The sequence below is a fragment of the Perna viridis genome, chromosome 4 (genome assembly GCF_037379345.1).
Source record: "Perna viridis isolate PV_CMFRI_1.1 ecotype Kerala chromosome 4, ASM3737934v1, whole genome shotgun sequence".
Lineage (NCBI taxonomy): Eukaryota > Metazoa > Mollusca > Bivalvia > Mytilida > Mytilidae > Perna > Perna viridis.
Window position 1 is genome coordinate 38705228 of NC_142448.1, and position 13704 is coordinate 38718931.

Here is a 13704-nt window from a genome sequence, read left to right on the forward strand (position 1 = left end):
CCCCGGCTAGGTTTCTGAGCACTATTTAGTCGCCTTATACGACAAGCTTAGCGCTGCTGCAGGCCTATTCTTTTAACACCCGGACCTGCACGCGGCAATGAAACTTTTAAATGTTGTAAATAATTGATTTATTTTTAAGATTAAGATTGGTCCTTTTCGACATATATCAAGCCATTTATCGCAACAAAAACAAACACACTAGATAAAAATATAAAATTCGATAGGCACACTGTTTAATAAAGTGAATACATGTACATGTATGTATGTATGTACACGTATCATTCGCATGTTCTTGGTTACAAAAAACGTGGAAACAGGTAAACAATGATGTTGATAACAGGAAACGGGGCGCCGATATTTAGAGCGAACATTAGCAGTATAGATGGACAGCTTTTCATGTTTAATAAGTATTACGAGTCACTAAATTTCATAAACAGAGTCGATAATGTGTTATCGATCTCAGCAATTTTCGTTAATATCACTGTCATGTATGTGTTACTCGTGCGTAAGTTATCTAAATGGACCGTAATACTTAGTGTCTTGTGTTTGGTGAACATGCTTGGATCGCTGTGCTTAAGTGGACTGGATCCAATCTTGCAATACAAGCATTCATCCGATAGTTATTTCACTGAAGTTTATCTTTTCTCTGATGAGGTTGAGAGGCCGTGCTCTTTATTTATCAACACCAGCGAACTTGAGGAGTATTTTCATTTCGTTGCCACGTTACTTGTGATGTTTCTGGCAACATTAGAAAATCTGAAGATGAGGCCTCGGAAACAGTTCCCTGATATAACAAATAAGAAAACTGCGATCATATGTGTTTTATGCTTCGTTATATCATATGCAGTCAATTTTCATAAATTTTCATCGCTGAGAATAGAAACGAATGTGTTCACTTCCCATTCTTTTGACGGATATTTGTGTCGTGCACCATACAATACACCAATTTTGTCATCAAAATACTTTATCTATTTTTACCACCTAGCATTTGATTTGATTTTTCCTATAATGGCATTGACAGTGAATTTTGTTCTAATACGGAATCTTTGGAGAGCAATTTCTTCTATAGAAAATGTTGTTATAGGTAAATATATACGTTGGCAACCAGTTAGGAACTGCATTATTACCTCATTACGTAATGGCATGGATTTTTTCAAGACCGGCAGTAGACAATATCGACATAATGATACCAAATTAATAATCATGCTTCTCGCAGTATTCTTAGTTTCCGAAGTACCGATATTGTTCTTACGTGCACTAGTTTATCTCGGGAATAACAGCCCTTTTCCGGCAAATATATACCCTGACAAAGCTTTAACTGTATTGATAGATAAAGGTTCGAAGCCATTATTTTCATTTCAGACAGTGCTAAGCGGGGAACCACTTTTAAAAAATTATGATGAGTATATAAGTCTTTTTTTCTCAATTGAGATTTTAGCACGATACTCAAAAGCTATTGGATACATGTGTACAGCGGTATTTCTTCGAAATGTGCAAAGGGAAGGAGTTTACTGAATGTATATGCAAAGTGATTTCTTTGATAATAAAATTGCTGTGTCTTAATCTAATGTCCTATTTAAAAATACTTGTGCACAATCATGTAATGTTCATGTTACTAAAGTCTCGAATCAGTAAATATACTTTCATTTCCGTTTACTGTAAAATAACAAATGCCTGGTCATACATCTGTTAAGTACCCGTCATTCAGGAGATATAACAAATATAAAAGAAGTCCGAACATACAGACAGACAGAGAACAGAAAACTACTAAATCTAATTTAGATTAAAAAGGAAGCGTTGCTGATGGGAAAAAACGTGATCATACATAATATACACATGTATCTAATTAAATATGTATCTTGTGTTGGCATGCGTTGCTGTAACCATTTTTAAATTAGCCGTTCATGTTTACATGTACATATTGAAATCATAGTCCTAATCCGTTAAACGTATATGTACATGAATAATTTCAGGCGAGAGTTGCCATGAACACCACGGAAACTTAATGAAAAAATGTTATATTTAAGATCATTCTTTCGAACGATTTTATACATTTTTTTTTAAAAAGATGAAGATACAGAGGGTGAGATATTCGTTAGTTTTGAATACAGAAATGGTAATAACCGTTTGATAATTCCTTAGAGCCTTGGTAATTATGGACTGTACAACATCAAATCTAATAGTAATAGCCATTTTACGGTGGTTCACAACACCCAAGGGAAAAAAATTCTGTAAAAATCAGCAAAACGTTTTATTTTGTGACAATCTGATATCAACCTCAAAGCATCTTAGCGATCAAGTTAAGTTGATGACGCTAATTTATGTGCACTAAAATTGTTCCCATGAAACATGTGTTTAAAATTTCTTGAAATTCTTATTTGCTCCTTTTATCGATACTTACTTAAACATAACATCTTCTCAAAAATATTTGGCTCGTTTAAATTTCTTCAAATTTTACTTCTATAAAAAGAAAACAGACAAGAAGTGATTCATGCGTTAAAAAACACCATATTCACTTTTATTTCTAATTTAGGAAAAAGGTTACAGACCACAGAACCAGTCTACGTTTGTCATTTGGTTATTCCACTTTTGGACTAAAAATTGTATAGATTGTGAATAAAATTGACACTTGCCCGAGTTATAGTTCTTGATCAAGAGATGCAGAAAGGACTGTAGTAACGGGAATTTATGGCGTCCGTAGAATGAAGATTGATTGTTAGTTTAGTGGTTTTTTTTTTTCTGAACCATGAATCATCTCTACATTTCTGTATTTAATATGGATATGGTACTTTATAAAATCTGCTCTACATGTGCATGCAAGGGAAATCAGATGAGCTGTCTGCTGTTCTTGGAATCAACATTTAAGCTCGGTCCAAATATATGGCGTATAATCTTTATTCAAAAGGGTGGCTTTTCTATTCAGATAATCATTGTCATCTATCTAACCGTTTGTCGTAACATCTGTGTAAGGGATTTAGTATGTCTAAAGATATTTTTAATGAAATTTGTTAAGTTAGATGCTTTTTTGTCATTGTTCTTCTTTTATTAATCAAGGACAAGTCATTACTTCAAAGTTCTACGCTCACTATATACAATACGAACATAAAATAACAATTTTCATGTCATTTACAAGATTTCTTAAAAACTGGCGTTATCGGCTTTAAATTTCGTTGCCCAGAAGACAACTAGGTGTATGTTTCCGGAGAAATCAAATACAGATGACGCCTAGAAATCCCATGTGCATCTAATCAGTGGCTGCCGTCGGTTAATTGTTTGTAATGTCAATTAAAAGCTTTCTCAATAATTCGTGTTATTCAATATATTCAGAGGACGTCTTCCCGATTAATCAGATTCGGGGCTACGCTTTGTTGTTTTCTTTCACCCAATTTGTTTTTGTTTTGCTGTAGTGTGTTTCTTTTTAAGTATTTGTTTTCAATGCGATCATGTTTTCATTCGTCTCAGCTGTTTTCTATAGTTTTAGACTGTATCGAATTAATTAAATACAATGTTGATTTCGTTATTATACAGTGTGCGCAATCAAAATCATACTGCAGTTTTCCTTAATTTCTCACGAAATGCTTTGAAACAAAACATCGAACAATAATGCAACTATTTTATTTGCATAAGCAGTAAATCATTGTCTTAAAGAAATGTCAACATTGAAAAATACCCATATTCTAGGAATGCCAGCATAGATTTTTAGATAAATAAATCTTTGATTACATGTAAGTTGTAAAGTTTTATAGGGATTCAAAGATTACTTCTCTGATATTTCATCATAATTATCTTAGAAATAAATTGAGTGTCATAAAACTTTTTTTCTTTTAATTTAAAAAAAAATTCTGCAGTCTCCCTATTTGTGCAAGTAAAACATATTGACTTTTATTCATCAGGCTTTATGCCATTGTCATATTATCACTTTAAAGGAGAAGACCATGTTATTGTGCAAGTCATAAATATCGAAACTAATCTGTTAAATGTTCGTGAAAATTACATTGAAACAAATAATAATTTCCTTTTCTTAATTAACCATGATTTATAATTAGGGAATTTGAATTTCCCGCGACTATGGGCGCCACCATGATCGGTTGAGCTGTGACGTCACGAAGTCGGTTTGTAAAGTGAAAGTAAATAGGTAATTGATTATAATGTCCGAAAAAATCGCAAATTTGGAACTTTTCCCATATAATTTCAACCCAAAATAAACAGAAAAAGAGATTGAGGCACAACATGTAAGCAAATGTCAGACAACATTTACGAACAACGGAATTTGCAGCCAGAAGACTAGTATGTTTGAGGAAAATCTAATGGCTACTTCCGAAGAATGTTTGAGTAGCCGGTCAAAAAACTTGCAAATTCTTTCTCTTTTATCTTTCTGACAAGACAACATGTTTTGATTAGATAAACAGAATATTCTTTGTATACATTACTTGTATCAGTACCAAACCGACTTACTGACGTCACGAGCCAATCGGAAGCTATCGGTAAAAAATCAATAAAGTCTGCTTATGATCTTCCTTCACATAGGAGAGTTCTGCAAGATGGCTATCCACATTTATTTCAAAGTTTTCGAACTTTGCATAGCATTGAACATTTTAAAATCTAAATTACGATTGCTGATTATTTGGCTGAAATGAGGATCAGAATCTGCAGTCAGCACGGGATGGCGGCTCTTAATCTAGGTAAACCCAACTATAGAAAAAGTAAGTAGACAGAAAAAACTAATGTTCTTAAGAGATGAATATTACTTAGAATAAATTAAATAAACATAATTATCTTGCATGTGTTAAAAAATATTTTCGATAAAAAAAAATATAGAAACGTGTTACGGAAATATGCGGAATCTATCGAAAATACACGATACAGCTACACGTACATTTCGCGCGCTTTTCACACTTTTCATAAGTCATCCTTTACTGCTGCACAAATTTAACGAAACTTTACAAAAAGCAAAGTCTCCATATAAAGATGCTCATGAAAATCAACTTATTCTAAAATATCATGAGAGTAAAATAATTAGACTTTAACACTTTGATCAAGATTAATCTTTGACCAAAATCGTCCTATACCTCTGGGTTTGGATGAAACTTCACTGAATTAAACGACACCATATAATGATATACATGCATGACTAAATATGATTCCAACACAAATATAATTAGAATTTAACAGTTTTGTTCCACATTTATCGTAAGTATAGGCTCGTAAACAACTTCATGGATTTGAATGAAACTTTACACAAAGCAAAAAACATCATTTACAGATGTGTTAAAAGGAATTTATTAACTGTCTTATTATTCCCTCGCCAACAAAATTGCGATGGGATATAGTAACGCAACTGTCCGTCCATAATATATTTGTGAACACTCTATAATTAACGTCCTTCAAAAGCTTCACACAGCAGCAGACGTTCGTTTCCTCCCTTACTAACCGCTGCAGACAGTCCTTTCAAAATTGTCCGGCATAATCCCAACCAAACGTCGTTTTACAATCGAATAATGATGGACACTTTAAACTGGATATAATTCTTCAACAAAAATAATAATTTAGATTTCCAATTATCATATTTGCTGATGTAAACATATGTATCTTCACATTAACACAATTAATCCAAAATATCAGTATAGTAAGTAACCTGTGAAGTTGAATATTTACTTTACTACTTTGACTAAGAGGAATTTCGTTCAGCAGATTACCATTTCTCATTGAGCAATTATTATAATTGTGACTCCTACATTTATCCAATATCCAAGTATCTACCAAAACAAAGGAAAAATAGCTATCTTTTGTTACTGCTTCATTAATTCTTTCTTTTATTCACTAATAAGTCATGATCAATTCAATTTTGGTTTTTGACAACTATAATAACATTTTCATCTTCAATTACATATCGGGTGTGTAACCAACATACAGAAATCTTGTCTCAATATCGTAAAAGACGATATACAAATTCAGTATCTTAAGGAGGCAGACCTAGGGTAAGGGACACAGCTCTTAAAATCATTGGAACGTTTGTATGCAGCATTTTACATCAACCTTATGTAAGCATCTAATTAACTTGGATTCACTTTATTCTGCTTCAAACTAAAGCTTGAAAGGCTTTGGTGAAATTGAATATGATACAAACATATCCCCGACTTTATGAGTTATGTCCCTTACACAAGGTCTACCTTCTTAAACTACAATTAAAGCTAAGAGACGGCTAGCTTTTTCAAAAAGCTATTACTTATGTTGTTACTTTTTATTATCTGTTACCCACAATACATATCTTTGTGGCAAATGAGTCGGTTATTTGTATATAAGTAGCACAATCAATCGATCGCTAATAGATTAACATGTGTCTACGTTACTACGTTATCTATTCCGCTCGTACGTGAGGCGCCACACAGGGAACACATTATAGAATTCGTAATGGGAAAAACATTCCCCGTACATGACTTTTTTTTGGATTGCAGTATAAACGCAATAATAATATCTTGACTTCACATAAAAGGAATACAAGGATTCAGCACGCCGTTACTTCGTCTCATCCTTTTATTTCTTTTATGTGAAATCGAGACATTATTATTGTCTATGTAATTCCCATTTCATTTCAGTGTCAGACTATATTTATCTCACTCTTGAAAAAGACTTTATAGGATAAATGTTATATATCGTGTCATATTGCTTGTAGTTTTTACGTGGTAGTTTTATGTCCGACTATATCTTAAAATAATTTTAGATGCACTTTTTACACCAAATTAAGGTTCTGAAAGCTTTGCTTAATACTTCTTTATACAGTATTCTACATATAAATTATGCACATTTCTTTCCTTCACATATTGTTACTACAGCCATCTTTTGCAAACAACAAAAGTGTAAGAATCAAATTTTACCAGAACAGATTTTGGTTCGGAAAAATAAATATGCTATAATACTTGGTGCAGTGTAAGCTAGTAATAATTTGTGACAAACTGCCAGATTTGAATGAAAATTTTAATATTTTATGTTTATTGGTGGTGGTATTTTGATGGATCATGGCATAAAATATCTCAATTCATCTAAATTTATAGAAATGGCATTTTTCAAGAAAACGAATGCTAGCCTGCACTGCATTATACATTTAGGAACAGGACGATGTGAATTTCAGTCTTCAAATCTTGTTTTTGGCGGCTGTAGATTTATTCTAAAATATGTTGTTTACATTATAAAGAAGCTATACAACATTTTTTCCAAAGTTTGCATTTAACAATGTTTCAGCGCTTACTTTAGTGTATTATTAAAACTATGAATGAAAACATTGCACTAAGGAATGTCCTAGATATTGACTTTAGATGCATAATCAAGGTAACCAAGATTCGAGCGAAAATAATATATATATATATAACGTCTCAGAATGTGACGACTCTATTTGCTACACTGCTCCATCGGATCAAATTGATACAGGGAAGACATATAAACGTATAGAAGGGTCTGAAAAATTCCCAACGATGTTAGAACTGTCAAATTTGCGATGCAAATTTTTGGTCGTTCCCTCCGCGGGACTCGAACTCGTACCGCTGTGACATCTATGGCAACACCGCCTGCACAAAGTCCAGCGCCCCAGACCACTCGGCCAGCTAGGCTATATATAAATATAGCTTTCATATTAACATCTAAATAAACTGTCCCGTACCACCTTACATCGTGTACTAAGTTACAGCCCTAGAATAATCCTACGAGGAGGAATGACCTGGCCAGCGAAAGCTATATTTATATATAGCCTAGCTGGCCGAGTGGTCTAGGGCGCTGGACTTTGTCACATTCTGAGACGTTGTATAATATTGATTAGTTGTGACATGGATCGTTAATTTGATCCTATATCCTACATATTAACATCTAAATGAACTGTCCCGTACCACCTTACATCGTGTACTAAGTTACAGCCCTAATTTAATCCTACGAGGAGGAATGACCCGGCCAGCGAAAGCTTTATTTATATATAGCCTAGCTGGCCGAGTGGTCTAGGGTGCTGGACTTTGTGCAGGCGGTGTTGCCATAGATGTCACAGGAGTTCGAGTCCCGCGGAGGGAACGACCAAAAATTTACATTGCAAATTTGACAGTTCTAACATCGTTGGGAATTTTTCAGACCTATATATATATCCCAAGGACAAAGGCTAGACAGTGCAAATAGACACATACAACAAAGAACATAATATAATCAAAATAACAGGTAAAAATAAACAAAAGTAAATGAGCTTACCGGACTCCAATGAAAACTGGAAGCTTGGGTTAGGTGAAACGGTAGGGTAAGCGTCTTCTGATTTTTACATATTTCTGCATGAATTTACATGATAATCGATAAATTTTACCCGTGACTTTGTATGACCTACATTTTAAAACTAGAATGAGAAGATAAAAAATGAAATATTATATTGAATGAATTACATCCTAATACTTCTTCAGTCTATATTCATCCAGGTCACGATGTCTAGCAAGAGAAATGATCGTGAACAGAACAAAAACGCATGACAAGTTATGCAGCTTGGTCATGAAAAACGGTGTTGTGGATCACGAGCAACAATTTTGATTCCTTATTCAATAATTTCATCAACACTGAAACTTTTTAAAAAATCAAGGATATCTGTTCAAATGATTACTATTCGAAAAAAGATATGGGGGAATCAATTCATAATTTCTATTAACCATATTTTAGAAAATGCAAAAAGCAACAGTTGAAAGGGAGGCATGGGTCAATGGCCTATTTTTTTCGTGCTTACTCACATAATTGGCCTGTGGTATTATTTAAAATCACATACTTCGTGTCACAAATTGACCATAATAGTATATGAACAAATTGAAGAGCTAATTATTGTTTCAGTGTTACATGTACAAATATATAGAACGACGTGTTGCCATATATTTTTTCCGAAAAAAAAAGTTTATCAAAATCAATGGAGCAATACATTATTACGTCATTATCAAAGGAAAAGACTGGTTCCATTTTAGAATTTCCAGAAGGGTCGGACCAAATATTAAACGTTGCAAATACTATAATATTATCATTTTCTTTTTTAACTTTCGCTTTAACCTTAGGGATCGGTCAAAATTTATCGCCACATAGGACCAGTGCAAATAGCAGGAGGACAGATACTTTTTTGATATAATGCTTTTGTTGGGACACCACATTTTTACTGATAATATCAATAGGACACGTTTTTTTACGAACAAATATTTGGAATTATTTTTTTTTATTAACTAACTATTATAACAAAAATAGTCTACAACATATAAATGCTGTAGAAAATACAACTATTTAACATAATTCATTCTAATTGGAATGACTATATGTATCAAAATAAAAACAGCTTTATATCAATACCACATATGTAACATCTTTAATACACTGTATGTGTTAATATAATATTTTCAAATAAAAACTTTATAAGAAACTGAAGTTGACAAAGGACATCATTTTTTTTTCAAATCAGATAGCCATAGGGTTGCAACTTTTATTTAGGCTCGTAAATAAGTCAGATTTATCTAAGAATCATTTACTATTTTTTTTCTTGAATCAGTTTATGTTGCAGTGTTGTATATAGGGTAGAAATAAATGTCAATCATGTAAATCCTGATAGTTATGGAGTCGACCTCATCCAAAATTAGTTACGTCACAATCCTTTGATTTTGTCATTTGTCCACCTTCCTTATTGACAATATTATCGCTACCACCTTTTTCAATTTTTCTGTACTGGAAACCTGTTCGTAAAAGTTTATCTTTAAGTTTGATTTTAGTGTTTCTCCATGAGAAAGTTCCATTTTTATGAAAATTATGGCCTTCATTTTGTTCAAATAATTACTCCATTTTGCGTTGGTAGCTCACTGTTTTGTTCAGTTGTGTATATTGACAGCAGTGTGTATTTTGTTTACATCCTTTTGGTTTGATGAAGACAATAACCTCGGTGTGCTTCAGAGACTTGAATCTATTTTTTTGACATTTCACTCCTCTAAAAAGACAGTAGTATAATTCTGTTTATCCTAATTAATGTAGTCGGTTTATCCGTCAAAAACACCATGAATACATGAATTGGTTGATTGATGTGGCCATGCTGACCAAGAACTGATGGCAAAAGAGATCTGTTTCGATAAGATGTACATCCCGGGCAAGGCTCTCGTTAAGTTCCTCTATAACTGCATTTTTTTCTTTCAGTTGTAGTTTTTGATAGTTTAATTTATGTTAGTGACGGACCCCGAGGTATCTCACCTTTGATTTCCACTTTTGTTGGAAAATTATGAAGAAAAGATACCCTTGACTTTATAGCTGATCTGATCAGAAAGAAAGAATATTGTTTGGCTAGATCCTTCAATCTCAGTTTCCGCTATATAGATGACGTATTATCTTTAAACAATCCTAATTTCGGGGATTTGATACATCGCATCTATTCAAAAGAACTTGAGATAAAGGATACTACAGACACTGTGAAGTCAGCCTCATATCTTGACCTACACTTAGAAATCGATGGTAAAGGAAAACTATTGACCAAACTTTACGACAAACGTGATTCATTCAGAATTGTTAACTTTCCTTTCATCTGCGGCAACATCCCTTCGGCTCCTGCGTATGGAGTGTTCATATCACAACTCATACGTTATGCCAGAGCTTGCCGAAACTACGCAGACTTTTTGTATCGCGCTAGAACTCTAACAAATAGGCTTCTGGAACAGGGTTATGTTGCTACAAGATTGAAGTCATCACTACAGAAGTTTTATGGTTGTCATTATGAACTCGTGGATCGTTATGGTGTATCCATCAGCACCATGAAAACTGATGTATTCAACGGGACATAGTTTTCCTTTCCTCGTTTGTCTACCCCGGACTTGACTTTTTATGAGCAACTCGGCAGGTGTTTCTAGAAAAGCAGAGGACGCTTGCCCTACCGGTGCACCTGGTCCATGCTCCCAGTTTTTAGTGGAGTCCGAGTTGCTCATTTACTTTTGTTACTTTGTATGTATGATTTTAGTTACTTTATGTTCTTTGCTGTGAATGTCTGTTTTCCATGTCTGGTCTTTGTCCCTGGATTACATTCTTTTGATTACCGCTATAACCTTGGTTCCCTTGATTACTCTTGAATATCCCCTTAATTAATTTCTGGATTGGAAAAGCCCTTTTACATTAATAATTTCTGGATCCACCAGTTCCTCAGGTTAAGAAATAGAAATTGACACTATCTTGGGTGTAACATAACCGATATAGCACTTGGCAAATGATAAATTGTTATAATTTTGGTATAATTTCAATATAAATTTAAAAAAAAATAGATATTCTATCAAGTCTCCAGATTCTATAGTACAGTATATTGTAAATAAAACATCTAGCCGTGTAGCATTTTTTACCATCACCACCGATATATGTATTCTCCGCATTTTCACTGGGTGTGTAAGAACCTATTAGCTTGATCTGGAAATTGTATAAGCCAAATCGAAACAAAGCTTTCCTACGATAGGAAAGGCCAACATGCATGATGTCAATGAGTTGCGTCAAAAATGTTGTTTACGTCATGTTCAGCGTCACAGATTACGCCAAGTCTAACAATTCATTCTACTTAAGAGAAAAATACGAACGTCTGTGGCAATCTCTGAAACAGAGGTGTGTAGCTCCTTCGTCCCAGTGTTTGTTTGACGTATGAGATACAAGGACCTCTGTTTCAGAGATTGCGCCTGTGGCTGCGTAGAGCAAATTTCGATACTCTGTCTTTCAGTGAATAGTCTCTCATCAGCAGCTCAACGTGTATTTAAATGCAGCTCTGCATTATTTATGATTTGTGAATCATGCATTCTTAATACCAAATATTTTTTGATTGAAAATCCTCCAACAAGCCTCATAGAAACTTCATTCGAAAAATGTAAATGAGAGTTGCCCACAGAAGATATTAACACTTAAAATTTGATTACACTCTACTGCAGAAAAGTACGGGAGAATTTTTACACTATATATAGGCTAAACCACTAATTCCACTTCCCATAGGCTTCTATGCTAATTTCACAATATTCAATGGCTTCTCTGGACTTTACCTTAACTTTAACCTGCAGAGGACTATATATCAGCATGATTCTACATATGTCAGCTCACAATCCTCAGAATGGCATGTGGGGTTAGCAGACTTGCAGTGCAGTACTGGTCACCGGAAGTGAAGTGTCTATAAATAGCCTGGGAAATCCCAGTGTTTTCACAAGATAGGGGTATATTTAGAAATCATTATGGAGATTAGGCTTCACGTCACAAGAAGCAAAATGCACCTATAAAATGTACAGAAATGTTTTTCCTTTCAGAAACTGTTTAAATTTTTTAAATGAGATGAGAACTTTTTTCACAGCACTATGAGGAACAGGGGTAATTTCTGCGTAGGACTATTTTTGTGTACATTCCAAATGCTCATTGGTTGAATTGGTGGTCTGTAACCTAAAGGGTATTCCGTCATAGAAAAAATAAATAACTATACAAGTATCTTCCTATACACATACTGAATGCATTTGCAAAGTTTCAGTAAAATGTGACAAGCACTTTTTTAAATATTTGATTTTTAAATATAGGGTAACCAAGTTGCGCCAGCAAAAAAGTCACAATATTCTACCATATTTAAATGCATTAAATATTTGCAAAGAACTTTTTCTGACTTTTCAAATAAAAAAAATCAATCACAACTTGTTTTTTAACAATATTAATAAAGAGATAGCCTTTAAAAGTAGACATTTTCTGAAAAATTGGTCTATTTTTAAAAATTTATGTCTGACATGCCTCCCCCTTTTTCTTGATCACATGTCAAAAACCCTAAATCTTTAAATTTTCGCAAAAGGTGATATCTTTGGCTTTAAATTTGTAAATACAGTGTTTTCACAATAAAACATGACAAGTAAAGGGCACCTAAAGCAAAAAAAGTACTCAAAAATGCATTTTCCATGTTGCCATAGGGAAATGCTTATATGTCCTTAACCGCAGTAATGAAAGTGACTTTTTCCTCATTTCTAATCAAATTTTTGCTCAAATTTACACAAAACTTGATTTCAAGTGCTGATTACCACCATATTTAAGTAAATATAGCCCTCAAAGTTAAATATTTGATATTTTTACTAAATTTTCTACACTTTTCACAAGATAGGACATAAAATTCAGCCAAAAAGACCAATTTTCCATAATTTGGACCTATAACTTAAAAAAATGCATATTTTGAAGGATTTTTGTAGTGTATTCCTCTCATAGCAAAGTTTACAAGATCTTCAAGTAGTTTAAAGCTATTCCAAGAAACTTATCATTTTGCCATGGCCTCAGCTAAAGGGTCACTTTCTGTCATAGAAAAAATAAATAACTATACAAGTATCTTCCTATACACATACTGAATGCATTTGCAAAGTTTTAGTAAAATGTGACAAGCACTTTTTTAAATATTTGATTTTTAAATATAGGGTAACCAAGTTGCGCCAGCAAAAAAGTCACAATATTCTACCATATTTAAATGCATTAAATATTTGCAAAGAACTTTTTCTGACTTTTCAAATAAAAAAAATCAATCACAACTTGTTTTTTAACAATATTAATAAAGAGATAGCCTTTAAAAGTAGTCATTTTCTGAAAAATTGGTCTGTTTTTTAAAAATTTATGTCTGACATGCCTCCCCCTTTTTCTTGATCACATGTCAAAAACCCTAAATCTTTAAATTTTCGCAAAAGGTGATATCTTTGGCTTTAA

General features: G+C 33.3%; 1 protein-coding gene across 1 annotated transcript; it reads left to right on the plus strand.

The window, feature by feature from the left end:
• Window positions 1-229: 229 nt before the first annotated feature.
• On the plus strand, window positions 230-2632 carry LOC148620013 (uncharacterized). Its single transcript, XM_088580501.1, has one exon. The coding sequence runs from the start codon at window positions 325-327 to the stop codon at window positions 1513-1515; it is 1191 nt and encodes a 396-aa protein (XP_088436627.1). The 5' UTR covers window positions 230-324; the 3' UTR covers window positions 1516-2632.
• The last annotated feature ends 11072 nt before the right edge of the window (window positions 2633-13704 follow it).